The sequence below is a fragment of the Alosa pseudoharengus genome, unplaced genomic scaffold, assembly GCF_046254945.1.
Source record: "Alosa pseudoharengus isolate Yale_2024_CS ecotype anadromous, Long Island Sound unplaced genomic scaffold, YU_APseudo_1.1 YU_APseudo_1.1_scf_21, whole genome shotgun sequence".
Lineage (NCBI taxonomy): Eukaryota > Metazoa > Chordata > Actinopteri > Clupeiformes > Clupeidae > Alosa > Alosa pseudoharengus.
The window spans coordinates 23197024-23212302 of NW_027468674.1; the positions used below are offsets into that span (position 1 = coordinate 23197024).

The 15279-nt window shown below is 42.5% G+C and overlaps 1 protein-coding gene across 1 annotated transcript in view; it reads left to right on the top strand.

Moving 5' to 3' along the window:
• The window catches only part of LOC143138513 (shisa family member 6), a 54684-nt gene that overhangs the window by 30906 nt on the left and 8499 nt on the right, over positions 1–15279 (top strand). The window contains exons 4-5 of the mRNA XM_076298962.1: positions 8396–8434; positions 14827–14889. Of these exons, the coding sequence (XP_076155077.1) occupies positions 8396–8434; positions 14827–14889 (102 nt within the window). The remainder of the gene's footprint in view (positions 1–8395; positions 8435–14826; positions 14890–15279) is intronic.

The window sequence follows — 15279 nt, forward strand, 5'->3', positions numbered from 1 at the left end:
AGAGAGAGGTCAGAGACCCGTCAGATAAACAGAGTGGATGTAGTTGCATTACAGTGTGGTCACATAGGCCGAGATAAATGTAGGCCTACCCTCTCCCCACTGCCTTTCGGCGGCTGGCAGCAGCAAACCGATCAGACGAGCCCAAGATGATGATCAAGTTTATCGTTGCCTACGATAGGCCTAGTGAAACTTCCCTTCACCAAGTTCAGTCCGAAATAATTATTCACCATAAAAATAGTTTGAACGTAAACCCAACGTACAGGAATGCCACTTGCGCCAAATTTATAGGAGTCATTGCAGATGAAAACAATGCATGCAAGGCCTTCGCGAACGACAGAGATACAGATATCGTCGAAAAGGAGTGCGTCATTGACCGCAGTTACATGCAGGGAGTAACCCGGTTTTCAACAGCAATATTTGTTTTGCGCGCAAGTTGTGTAAACTCATTCTGATGGCATCAATCAATTTAATCCGGTATTTGGCGCAAACCGAATATTGCTGCTACATTTAAAGCCCGAATATTCCCTACATGTAGGCTATAACTGTGGTCATTGTGTACAGTGAATTGAATGGACACATTTAGATCGAGCATGGCAAGTCATTGCAATAGCCTATAATAATAGGCCTACCATTTTGTTACTGCATTAACCATAGTGGTGTTCTTATTGAAAATTTTAAAATACTAAAATTAAAAAGTAAATTGCATTGTGGGACTGTCATGTTTATTGCAATCATCATTGCAAAATCACATAAAAATCCCCCAGGCTACTTGGAACATCTCTTTATATTCTCAAATACATTCTATGGAAGATGCTAGCATGGCGAGCTGGTTTAGCCAAGGCCTAAAGATCATGAAGGATAGTATGTAAGACATTGAGCCTTGAGATGTGCAGTTTGAAGCCCTTAAAAGACGTGCACTGTTAATTTACTCACTGTTATTTTTATTATGACCGCCGCTAGCGAAGCTAGCGAAGCGGTCATATAGGGATTGTCAAAGTTTTTTTTTTTTTTTTTTTTTTCGTCATCTACTTCCTGAAATTTTGGTCAGAAAACCATAAATGCGTTTATAGGCTACCAAGCAAATCGATAACAGCACTAATTGTATCTTTCGACTGTCATCTCATTTGCTTATGACCATAACCTAGGCTACTAACAGGAGCTAAGTGAGTTAGCCACAACACGTTCGCTACGTGATGGTTTTTTAATGGAAAATATATAGGCTACCTGAAAGATAACCTGTCTATGATGCATCCTAAACACCGGGCTGGGACATTTCTGCTCAAGGTCTCAAAAAGCATCTGAGTCAACGTTCATTCCCAAACACCCATATAGGCTACTTCAATCCTCTATTTTCAAAGGTGATTCAAGTAAGGAAGAGCATGGCTCAAAGTAAAGTAACTGAAACTACATTCGTCAAAGTGAATAATTTGTGTCAACTCGCCGCAATGTAGATTTATTAACGCACCCGTGATGATCTACATCTCCATTTAAACCAGATGTTTTAGAGCGCACGTTGAGATGTATTCAGGGCAGGGCTGTACCTACACATATTTGTTGCACGTGCTACAAAAATCATTCTTTGCGATGGATGATTTAGTACCGTTACACCGGTCAGATACAGTTTTGCCTATGGCTATTCCGTGAGACTGAGGCGCTTTTTGTTTGTTCGAAGTGCGTGTTTAGGGTGTGAGAGGGGATCTGCTTTGATTCCAGCTTGGTAGCTGTAGTCTATGCGATTAAAAAACACGTGTGTGTGAAGTATCCAAACAATGATAACGCTTTCATTATGGCTGCTTTAGCCACAGACCTTGAGCTACTGTACAGTGGGTTGGGTTCCATTTAGAAGTGTCCACTTAATTCGCCCTTTCCGTGATTCACACAGCTACGTGAAATGTATTACTACTGATATGCAAAACTATTAACTTTTCGCCAAAAGAGGTGGCAGCTTGATACTGTAAGGTGTAAACCATTGGTTCCAAAGGAGATTTTATTTGGGTCGCCAGCATAGCCTAGTGACAATTTGTGTTGTGTAATAGGCCTAGCATAGGGCCTACATTATATAGCATATAGTTTGTTAACAGTCACGGTTTTGTCATAACTCCCTCTATGCATTTTTGCATTTAGAATAGCTCTAAAACCGGGGGGCGAACACGTCGCAGGGGGGGCACCAGTGCGTGGATATCTCAATCGCAAAATTAAACAATATTTCTATCGGGCGCCTACCATGGACTAGGCTGGGTGAAAATCAAAAGATTGCGTCAAAAGATTGAGCTTAACCATGGACCTCATAGTTGCAAAATGCAAGGGAACATGAATCAGCATATTATTTGCACAAACAATAACGGACAGTAGCTCTTCAACTTTGCCCGTTAAAATGTGTATGAACAGTCTCGCAACGCATTTCATGAAGGCCCTTTTGGACATGTCAGTTATTTGCACCACTGGGTAAAACGGCATTTTGTTTTAGACTAGGCCTACTAGTATTTAATTTGTGCATTGACAATAAAGCTGAATATCATTTGAACTAGATGACTAAACTTATGCATATGTAGAAGAAGAAACATTCACAAAAATCCATGACATGACCTCTCTTCTTGATAGCTGTTGAAAACTGCATGGAACTGACAGGGATTGTTTTGTTTAATAATAAATAAATAAATACATTATGCTGCTACCTTCTGCTTTCCCAAATACAATGTAGCCTACAGGTGTACCTTTCATCAGTCCAGTTGCAATGGATGGACTGTGATGAACTGCCCTACTTGTGATTGTTTAGAGATTTTAAAGGTTTTACAATGCTACAGATTTTTTGGCCCAGAAACAAATCTATTCACCTTTGCAGCGCCAGTAGGCTACTTTGTGTGCGGAATGTGTGCAAACACACATTCCAAACAAGCATACACAAAAGTTTCAAGAGTGGGGGATGGAGTAGAAGATGGAGACAAATTCATTAATATGATTTATTTTCGCGGAATGGATGTGCAGGACTGAGCGGCGGTCATATTTCGTACCGCTATGCGGTACATCTAGTTTAATTCATCTTGAGATGTTTTAAGTTTAAATTCCAGCTCAGTGAAGCACTTAAAGCACCAACACTTCATTAAGTTACTTTTCTTGTAGAATTGTAAATCATAAGTCAAGGAAAAAAGTGAACCTGCTGCGGTGTTAAATGCGATGTGGTTGAAAATTTGGGTGCACCTAACTTTTGTGCTGGTGCACCTAAGAAAAAAAGTTAGGCGCACCAGTGCAACTAGTGCAAAAAGTTAGTCTGGAGCCCTGCCTAAGTATAATTTGAGTGGAGCTACAGGTTAATAAGGAAAGGAATGCTGTTTATTCCCTTTCATTACAATTCGCCCACCCGCCTGCTGAAGAACAGCGGATGACATTTAAACGGCAGCATCATCCCCCACCCACGGCAACCGGACACTCATCGCTGATGATGCTGACATTATGGGAGTGCCAGCACACGATAGGGGCCGATGCTGTGGCACAGTGTGGCACGGTATGGCATTGTGTGCCAACTTGGCACCCCCAGCCCTCACTTAACAGGTATAGCCAGATGAGAGTGGTTGGGGATGGAGGTGGGTACTATAACGCGAATCCTTGCAAGCCCACTAATATGCCAGTGCGCCTTCCTCCACCGCCTCCCGAGAATTAATACGAAGCGGCAACAGGAAAATAAACAAACGTGAAATATATCGGCTCCTCGTAGCGCGCCACCGGGGCTGATGTTTAATTAATGTGAGTTATTACCGCACCTGAGTGCCTGCTGAGGCAAGTGTTGATTTTTTGGGGGGCGACTCTTAAGAAGGTAGGGTCTGGACACAAAGGAGGCTAATTAATAACGCTTTTGGCTCGGTAAGCTTGTGTGTGTTTGCATTTTCTCTCACCCCTCTCTTTCTCTCTCTCTCTCTCTCTCCCTCTCTCTTCACAGTCATCTCTTTTGTTTTTTTCAGTTTAGGGTGCTTCCCTGAAGGCCTTTGCTGTGATTTACAGGGCGGTGGCTCAGTGGCTAAATTAAAATTTGCATTAAGGTTTTGTGTGTGTGTGTGTGTGTGTGTGTGTGTGTGTGTGTGTATGTGTGTGTGTGAGAGAGAGAAATAGAGAGAGAGAGAGAGAGAGAGAGAGAGAGACTTATCCTCAGCAAAGGCCACTTCAACACAAGGGCCCCCACTTCTACTTAAACAGAGTGGCTGCTTATTTCCACTGTCCACCCTCCCCTCACCCCACTGTCCCCCAGCTCCCTGCGTGGCTCAGAGACGGCGAGCGCAGCAGCAGGCCGCAGTAATGCGCTGCCGGAGGCATGTCCGAGACTGAGCTGGCCTTTTCAGACGAGTGCCACGGATATTGGTGCCGGGGATGCAAATGCAGATGAAATTGATGGATTCCGTTCACTTGAAACTCTCTTGTCTTTTTTTGAGGATTATTTTCTTGAATATTATGTGGAGGAACTTCAGAAACCTCATTTCACTCTTCCCTGTATTAGGTATATTGTTATAGGTTTCCTTGTAATAGGGCATATTGTAGTATGATTTCCCTCTATTGAGCTTTATTACCTACAGGTTAAAAATTATAGTTTTCCAAAACCAGGAATATAATAAGCTAGCCTAATAGAATGACACAGCACCAAAAGGCACATCCCATGTCTTTATCCACTGAAAACAGTTTGCAGACAAACCTTGTGGGCAAAATAGACTTGCAAGAGCCTTTACACTATCTGGATGAGGATCTTGGGTGTTTGCCATAACCTTGCAGATTCATGGATATAGTTTTTCACCTCTCCACTCAAAGATTGTCCTGTCTCATTGTTTTGCTTTCTTATGAAAATGTTGTACTGTAGCTTATGGGCTATGCAAGGTTTTTTTTATTGTGTGTGATAGACGACAGGCAGAAACCGCCGAATCTGTGCAGAAATATTTACTCTTGGCCCCAATCTAAATGAAAATCTCAGCGAGCATTGATTGCCGTGAGCGTGGAGCTGAGAATAGTGTGGCGGATGAAAACGGCCCATTCTGTCAGCATCCCACTGACACTGCTCGGTGGCCCCTTCCGCTTGGCTGCAAACGGCCCTATCTCTCCAAACCCATTGTGCTGCACCACAAACTCAAACACCGACTTTTGACACCTAGCTGGGCTGCATGTGTACTCACGCACTGGCCTGTGCAGGATCCCCTCCAGGAACCGGGGGAGGGCGAGTGGGATTTTTTTTTTTGATTGACAGGTCCATGGCTGTATAGGAATATCCATATTAGACTGTGGATCCCTAGGGCTTATTGGACAGAGAGGGGTTAGATGAGGTTTCTGACGGCAACCCATTTTCAAAGGGACATCTTCATTTCAAACTTTATATAGCACTGTCTTTTAAAACGACTCATGATTGGGAATGATGTCACATCATGTAAAAACCTGAACCGGTTGCGTGCCAGTTAGTCAACAAGTTGTGAGAACAATGCTACCATTTGTTAGCAATTGTCTGTTGTTAGCAATTGTTACCAGATATAGCAATACCAGTTTGTAACGAAGCATTACACAGTATTTTACACAAACAAACGTCATAGCAACATAGCGACAGATAGAGGATGGACACTATTGTTTCTATGACTGATTTATTGAGACACAAATCAGACAGAACTACTAATAAACAGAGGGCCAGATGTACTAACGCTTTTGCACCCACTTCAGGCGTATTTGTTTCGCAACGTGCGTGTAAAATCATTGCGAGGTATGTACAAACAGGCCGCAATGATGTAAAAGTTGAGTAGAACTACTGATCTTCATTATCTCCCTGCTTGTTGACATCTTATCATATATGGTATTATGTCATGATCGCTAAACGTTTGATTATTTTTAATGTTGCCATCAGTTAACTTCATTCAACTGCGCTTGTATGTAGGTGCTGCCATTCAGTTGTGGACGTTTGTAAATTGCGTTTATGGGCGGAGAAAGGCAGAGAAAGATGCAGTGTACACTAATGATTGAACGATTGATAAATACGACGGAAACTTGGGTCTGACAGCATTCGCAATCTGCGGTTTGTCCATGACGCTGATAACGTTACGTTCGCAAATGTACGTACATCTGGCCCAGAGTATCTATGGCTCTAATTTACTGGTATGGGCACAGTCATCTTGGAATTAAAAAATGGGGTAATCTGCGTTCGAATGACTTCAACTTCAAGGGACTTTCCTTTTGCATCTTCCGGTTAGTAGCTCGGGAAAACAACTTGCCGACTGTCTCAGGCTAACAAATGGAATGCAGCAATTCTAACACAATATCTAGAAACAGGAGTGAAGGAATGGCATTTAACCCAATCCAACCCAGGTACTTTTTTCATGAAAATATGGGCTCAGAAGATGATAGGAAATCTTTAAATGATGCTATGGGTGGGTCTAAGAGAAGAGGCCTGTACGCATAGCCCTGTTTGGGTTCACTGAGTTGTCCAAATGTCCTAATTCAGCACAGTGTTTACAACTACAGTAGCTTTATGTGTAGTTCTTCTTTAGGAAGTTTCTTCTTGACATCTTTGCCTGATCAGAGTTTCTGTGTTAACCCTTCCTAAAGAACAGGACCAAATAAATTATTGATAGGAGGAAGGATAGAGTGTCTTCTTCTACATTCAAACATAATAAAGAACTGCAGTCAAAAATAAGATGTCTATGGGAGAAAATGTAAAGGAAGAATGTACATAGTGTGTGGATGGGATGCAAACATCGGTATAATGTTAAGTGATGAGTAAAAGACAAAAAGAGTAGGTGCCTGTGGTTTGCACTTCCTACATATCTTATGCTGTACCATTCATTATGATGTGCAGGTCGCGAAACGTGGAGTCGAAATGACAAATTCCATTAGTAACGTTCATTCTTGTTTTATTGATGAGTCATTCCCCCACTAGATGAACTGACACAGAAAAGCCAGACATTTCTGGACTGTTCATTTCTCCTTGCTGTTACACGACTTCCTGCCCTTGTCTGTACCTTGCCCTCTTTCTCACTCTGTCAACTTTAAAAAACATGACACGGTCTGCCAGGGAGACATACCACACATACCACCACAGCAGTTCAACCTTTTAGCAGTAAAGGGCGACTGTCGCTGAACGGCGGGGTCAGTTTGAAGAGACCTCCAGCTGTGAGTCCCTCTCTCTCGGAAGGTAATAAGTTTGCCCCCCCCCCCCCCATTGAGAACGAAGAGGAACGAGGAGCTGACGACTAAATCAATAGTGACGGATCAAAGAGGTACACCTCAGATCGTGCCTGTGGTAATGGCGAGTTAGCATTAGCAGGAGCGCTAGCGTCAGTGTACGCTACTTCAGAGCCTGCTTTCATCTTGTCCCCTTTTCCTTGCCTCAGCAGACTTGGCCCTCGCTGCAGGTGTTTTCTAGTAGCCTCTATGAAATTCCGCTCACTCACTCGCTCTCTTGCTTGGTCGCTTCATGCTCGCTCTTTAATTAAAGTCAAGGGAGACGTCTCTGGGCTTGTCAAAACTCTCACACTGGTGGTGAAAAAAAAAAATCTTTTTAAGGTATTAGCAGTTTCAGTTTTTTGCTCGGCATGCGGTTTCTTTGAGTGGCAGTCAGCCATGTTGTACATGTTTCAGCCATGGTAACTGCATGTGAGATCACTTGCTGCAAAAATGCTGATGGAGTCAAATATAGGCTTCAAGTTGTCATACCAACACCAAGACTTTCACTATCACTTTTCAAGTCAAAGCAATTCCCTAGTACTTCGATTGTGCTGACTGTTTTTCTCACTCTTCATAGTGTTTTGTGTAAGTGAACATTTTACACATTTTGTGACATATTTTGGTTATCTTTGCAAATTCCTTATACAGAGAGATATATACTTAGACTGAAAATAATTGTGCTATATGAATGAAATGTAATCAATAGAATACTATTAGAATACTGTTTAAAGTCATTGTCATGTGTGACAAACACTATAATAATGCTGTGTACCATGATAGATTAGTGTTGAGATGGGTGTAAATAGCTTTTATCTTATTTTAAATTATTTTTATTTCAAGTACAATGTCATCAAATGTTTCCAAGTGTCTTGTTTTACTATGGGATTACATTAGAGCAACATAACAGTGAGAATGTTTCACTATGATGCACAATGGTGCTGCTCTGAACCCTGTGAGTTTGTGTGGCTCCTACTGTGCGGAGCAGTTGAACTAGTGTGTGTGTCTATGTCTGCTTTTTGTTTGTGTCTGTGTATGTGCGTGTGTTTATATGAAGGAGAAATTAATTCCATGTGCATTCTTTTATATATATGTGTGTGTGTGTGTGTGTGAGAGAGAGAGAGAGAGAGAGCGAGAGAGTAAATGTATTCAATTCTTCACACAGTCTGCGCGCTCGCTCCGTCTCACCCACTTGCTCTGCCTTGCTTGTGTTTTCTAGGGGAAAAACATTGGCCGGTGCGGTCGCAGAGCCACCATGGTAGGAATGGCTATTATATGTCCCGTAGTTGAGTGTTCCTCCTATCTCTCTTATCTCTCTCTCTCTCACACTCTCTCTTTCCCTCTCTGTCTCTCTCATTCTCTCTATTTCTCTGGCCACGTAGTTCATGTCTGTGTCTGTGGTGGACATGTTCAAGTCTGTGTATTCATGCCTCGCCCATGCAGACCTATAGTGGTTTTATTCAAACATCATCTTTTTGAAAAAAGAATCATTCTTTTTTCATTTATGTTTTTTTTTTTTTTACCGGTCATCCAAAACCAAAACCTTCTTCTCCTACATGGCCTTTCCCATTAGCTTTTCTTTCGTTTTCGGTCCGGAGTCCCACTCTATTTGGCTTCATCTGTCAAGAAGACTTGAGCGTATGCTAGGCAGGGATAAAGGCAGCTTTGAATGATGTTACTTCTTATTAATTAAAGAAGACATCAGTTAAAACTGTGCTTATCCTTGTTAGCAACTTTGAGGATGCTTTCTCCTGAAGTGAAGATCTTCAGCCCTCAGCTCTTGAAGGACAACGTCTGATATGTCGTCAACTGGCTTCAAGAGGCAGGGTGGGGTTTTTTATTTCTGAGAAATGTATCACTCAAAGATATTGTATCACAGTTAATATGTAAGGGATAATCCAAGACTATGTGTGCGCTAAATGGTTAGCACACGCAATGTTGTGTGAGGTGGTACACCTAGGAGTGGATTATCCTGCTTATAGGCTCCTATACAGTCACCAAGAACATTAAATGAGACAATTTATAGTTCTTTTAGGACTTATTATCTTTTGGCCTTGTAATAAGTCCTAAGGATGTAAGGATGGATAGGTTTGCTGTTCACATGGCAACACTCTTTCAAAGCTAAAGATACCTAGTTCCTCTCATAGCTGGCTTACAATTGCATCAAACTCTAAGGAATTGACTATTTAGTGTTCTTGGCAGGCTGCTATGTCAGCATGTTTCAGGAGTCACACAGGTTGGATTTCCTCTATGTGACCAGCACATTACACTATAATAACTGTTTTACACACACCTTCCAACTTGTCAAATATGGCTATTTACCCTGGCCACTGTATAATATACAAATGTATATCTGATAAAACGGGTGGTGTTACCAGCGAGACAAATGTCAAAGGTGTGGCATAAGACATACTGCATATGTATATCTCTCTGTGTTTGAGGCGTTGGAAATAAGAGTAGATCTCAAATCGGAGCTGACCCACTTACTGCACAGGCTATATGTGAGATGAATTCAGTTGCCTTCAGTAGCAACATAGGGTCAGTCTGGCAGAGGTATAGGTCAGAGGCTACCAGATTGGTAAATGAGTAGTGTTCACCCTGTCTGGCCAGGTAAGATTGTTCTTATAGCATGTCAATAAACCTCCCAGATTGTTTTTGTCAGTGTAGTCTATCACTCACAGTGTTTGACTAGACTATTAGATACACATCATCAGCCTATTTCAGCCCCGTGGCTTTGTTCACTGGTTTTGTAAGTCCGCTGGGGGGAAAAAAGCCTTTGGAGCTCAAGGACTTGCTATTTTTTATTGAACTTGTTCAATCCTTTGCATTCAGCTCTTAAGAGTGTGTGTATGTGTGTGTGTGTGTGTGTGGGGGGGGGGGGTTGTGGGGCTGAGGAGACATGGATAAAATCTTCTCCAGTATGCCCATGTGCCTGAGTTGGGTCAGTTACAAGAGCGCCCTGCGCACCCGATCAAATACAGAGATTCCACTGACCCAAAATGTCAGCCGAACGCCAGAGCCACAAAATCCTCCTCGCCGCTTTCCTATCGTCGTTTTTTTTTTCTTCCGGCATTTAGCTTCGGCGCCACAAAATAAATGCTAATGCTCTTTGTCAGCGTTTAAATGCCACCCCCCTGGCGCGGTCTCGGCCCGGGCCGCCCTGGCACTGCAGCAGGTTGGGGAGAGAAGGGCAAGCCAGCTGGTTGCCCACTGTCAACACTCCCAGTGGGGCAGACCCATGCAGGAGGAGGACCACTGGGCCTCAATTCACAGTCATACAACAGCCTCACACACACACACACGCACACGCACACGCACACACACACACACACACAGAATATGTGTTCAGTAATTAAACGACAGGGGCCTTTACTTGTTTATTTGTTTATTTACTTCTCAAAGGTGGAAGGGGCTGACAGAAGGGATAGTGACAGGAACCGAACCAATGCACAGTGTTCTGTGGTGCCTCGGATCAGGCATTTTCTTCGATTCCCGCTCTCTGTTTCTCTTTACCTCACTCACTTTCTTTCATTTTCTCCTCCCTCTCTCATTCTCTTTCTACCTCTCTTTTCCTCTTCCGTCCTTCTTGCTCTCCGCAGCAGGCAGTAGTGCTCTGGGCTTTTCATTAATTGTTCCGCCGTCACCCACAGTCTGCCTGCCTGCTTTCCCTTGCCCCTCTTGACAATTTGTTTATTTAATTTGGTGGGGGAAATAATTTCACACTTGGACATAAAAACAGATTTTCTTTTTGTCAGCCTGTTTTTTTTGTAGGTTTGTTTTACCACCTCAAACCTGATCTAAACAAGATAGAGCACAAAATGTCTCTCTCTCTCTCTCGTTTTCTCTCTCTCTCTTCCCCCCAAATTTTTTCTCTTTTACTCAATTTGTGTGTTAGCATCTGGTTTGATATGGATAAGAATATTAACGAATCGTGATTCAGATGACACAGATTTATGGGCTGCTCTGGGATCTGTGGGGAAGCGGTACGTGTGCTGCAGCTATTTCCTGACAACACTTTGAAACCCTGAGGGTGACGTCAGGCAACTCAAGACTGGAGGCTATACAGCTGTTCTCGCAAATGTTCTCTGATGACCTTGTTTGTTTGTTTCCACCATGTTTTTTCAAGGGATTACAGATTTGGAAAGATGCTATTAATGGGAGTAGTTTTCAAAGAAAGTGCAACTTATTTATGATAAATTGTTTTTTACTGGGGCTGTCATTTTGTGATCTTACCCACACTTATTTAGGTTTAATACTATGCTTCTAACAGGGTTTGTATAGAAATGCTTGGGAAATAATTCATGCTTATACAGTATATGGTCGTCTGTTTGCCTGGCTATTTGAAGTGTTTAATACCACAGCATAGTGTTGAGAAAATTGCATGTTCTAGTTTTCCCTAAATAGCGAATTAAGTATTACTTTGACTGAAGACTGGAGGTGTTGATTAAACAAACAAAACTTGACTGCCAAAGTGTTAACCTACTTGCTACTATGACATTATATTTTGAAAAGAATATGCCAGTGAATGTTTTTAAAAAAAAATCTAAGATGTATATCTTTAAACAGCCTATACATATTATTTTGACTGTATCCGATAATATGAGGTCTTCGGATTGGCATACATTTCACTGGTATATAAAGGTTACATTCTTCTATTGAACGTCACTCGTTCATCCATGTTTTACCACATACATTTTCTTGGGCACCCTGTCTAGGGTAACAGGAATTATCCCACTGAGTCCTTGATAACATACACCTGCTGTTGCATGTGAGACAGGGATCCAGAGTTAGTTGTTTACTTCAAACATTCGGATACATTCTTTCTTGGTGTTGTTGTATTATTTACTTGTAAATATGCAGGAGAAATGTCAGAATACTGAATCACTGGTGCCATCTGGATATTACTATGCAGACGGGCATGGGTGGTGTTGGCAGGACATGTCAGGTGTGAAATAGAGAGCTATGTGCAATCTGTGGATTTATTGGGCATGGGAGAGTTCACTGCTGCTTTGGTGCCTCGTTGGAACAAATATCCCCACGCCCACTTCAAAGTTTGTTCACTGAGTAAACATCTGTATGATCTGAGTGGAAAAACAACAACTGCAACGTCAACAACAACACAGTTGCTCAAACCCATTCAATCACAATGAGCAATCAACACTCCCAAATCTCCCAAACCAAACCAGCAAATATTACTTTCTTCAAAGTGCCTTCAACATCAAATAACCAATCCACCTAAGTACCGTACACTAAAACACAAATTTTATGAGTAATTCAGTGTATTCATGTAACTCCAAGCCTGAAAGCAGTAAAGCTGACAGGAAGTAAAGGGTATGTTTTATATGATCTTAGTAAATATGTTGTTTGTTTGTTTATACGTGTCATGTAAGAGTATTTTTCTTTAAATTAAATCTGCACTTCCCTGAAATACTCTCATCAAATACTATCAGAAAATAGCTTTGTACAATCAGTAAATCACCATGCACCATCAGCTGAACACCAAATCATAACTCAATTTTTCAGTGATATTCAAAACAAAATCGCTCTTCTGCAACCCCCCCCCCCCCCACACACACACACACACACACACACACTCCCTCCCAAACCCTTCTCCCCTCTCGTCCACAGCAAATGATTCAGTTGGTGGGTGGGTGATGTGCTACTTTAGCCCTACAGAGGACAACAGGGAACTTTGGTGCGACTTCCTGAGAAAACAAGACCTTGGGCTATGAGAGGAGATTTAGTTAACTGTCTCTCTAAAAGCAGCTAATTGGACCCCAGATTAAGCCAGGATCATTGAACTGGACGATGCTCCATATTAATTAGAAGCCTGAGCTGAAAGCGGAAAGGGGCCTTGAATCCATTTCTGCCTTTTATGGTGGTTTGGTTTAAGTATTAAACCCCTTACATTCTCACTGTGTGGTGGCCGCCTAAGTTGTCAGGAAACTACACTGCATCATCTCCTAATCGCAGTGAGAGTGAAGGGTTTTATCCTTGTATTAACTGAATTCGGTGAAATTAAGCCATCTCTGTCGCCGTGCAGCATTAACTTGACTCATTTCTGTGTGTTTTCTGTTAATGGTAAAATAAAATTTTTGCATATTAAGTAAGCTAAAGTCAAACACTATTGAGTATTTAATCACAAACCAAGCAAACTAAGGTGACATGTTATTGTGAGTGTATGAGTAATAAGCCTTTAACTTTGAATTACTGTGATTGGAGAGAACACACGCATCTCTTACCATTTGCATCTGTTATCTTGAGTCCTTGTACCCTTTGCAGCTCCATGACAGATGTAAATGGCACTATAGCCGGTTGTTCTAATACATTTTTAAACAGACTCAACAGCAACCCTTTCCAAAAAACCCTTGGCACGCTTGACTAGGCTTGCTCCGCACCCTTCCTCCATTTATCATGGGGTCCTCGCAGTGTCATCATTCCGAGCTCAAAATGGCCGTCGTTCATCATCCTTCACCACACAGTGGACTTAATGAAAGGGCCTCCTGCACTATGTCAAAGCTAGTTCAGTGCCAAAAGTGGCAGTGCCGATGCTCCCATAAGCCACTGCACACTGTCTCATCACCCACCCCCCCACCACACACACACACACACACACACACACACACTCACATCCTACCCCAACCCTTCCCTGACGCACCCAGACCCAACAGCAGCTGTGTCTGCCTCGCGCCGTCCGCACGGTCGGTCACGCGTAAGCTCGGCCGGCGCTGTAAGTGACAGATGACAGCGCCATTCATTTTCCCGGTGACTGAAGGGGTTCAAAAGGCGCCCAGGAAAAGTGCAGGATATATGAGGCTTCAGCAGGCTGAATGATGGTGCTGGAAGTGTTTCAGAGCCAGAGCTGACAAATGCATTGCGCTGCTTCACAACTTAAGCGTGATTGGATTTGTGAGGGCCACTAGGGATTTCATTAGTGTTCGACTGCAATGCGAGATTAATTGTGCCCATTTGAATACTGTGACAGTGTGTTGAGTGCGCAAGACTGACAGAGAGGAATCACAATGACCACACTGAGTTGTGTCAAAGTTTATATAATGCAGAAGATGATTGTTGATGATGATTGATGATTGAGTTTTGTGTATAAAATGCTTGTGAGTAAAGTAATGCATACCAGTGTACTCTGTGCGCCTACAAATATCTATAGCATGCAAAGGAATTAATATGTGTAACAATGTGTGACTTGATGAATGAAACAAATTTTCAAATGACTGTTGTAGTGTTAAATGTTAAATGGGCTCATTATTGGCTCAATGTGACTTGTATGGTATCTAAAAAAAACATACATTGTTTTTTCCCCTCATTCTGATTTCCAGCTCATTTAGTAATAGACTTCCATTTCAGTTGCTATGACAACCAAACCATTTCCTCGTGACATTGTGGTCTTGTCATGTGACCCTCCCGCTGTTGTTTCTTTACCGTTATGTTATGGGTATCAATTATTTTCTCCTGTAGAGAGACATCTGTCCATGGCACATTTGGACTCATTGCTATCCCAGACAGTAGTGTAAACCAGCCACCAGACCCGGGCCGGATTTGGTTCAGATCCGGGTGAAAGTCGGCTACTGTCTGGGATGTCTGATGAGTTTATCCACTTGCTTCACCACGACCTCTCATTGCTTCCCCCTACAGGCGCCCACCAGCACAACTACAACCACGTGGGTCTTAGTAGCCCAACGCGAACACCCAAAAATGGTAAGACCAGACAAAACAGCCACCCAACAAGTCATGTGATTGGCTACTAACCCCAGTAAGCTTATGAAGCAAGAGTCAAGAGTGCCGCACTTTGCTCTCCCGCAGAAATGATGGAGGCCGTACCTATGATAATGGTTTCTTGTGACGATCAAGGCTAATGTAGCTGCCAACGTCTCTTGTATGTGTCAGATGGTGCAAATGTGACCTTCCATTACAGCTGTCTGTGATTGGTTATGGCTGTTGCACTGAAGGATGGACTACTGTGTTGGTCTATGTCAGTTTTGCTGCCCTGATTGCAAGCAGTACTTAATAAGCAGTTCATCAGCATTATGAGGCCTTTGTCCTCATTTCTGAAGGTGCACATTCATATTCCGAGGGTGACGTTTCCGT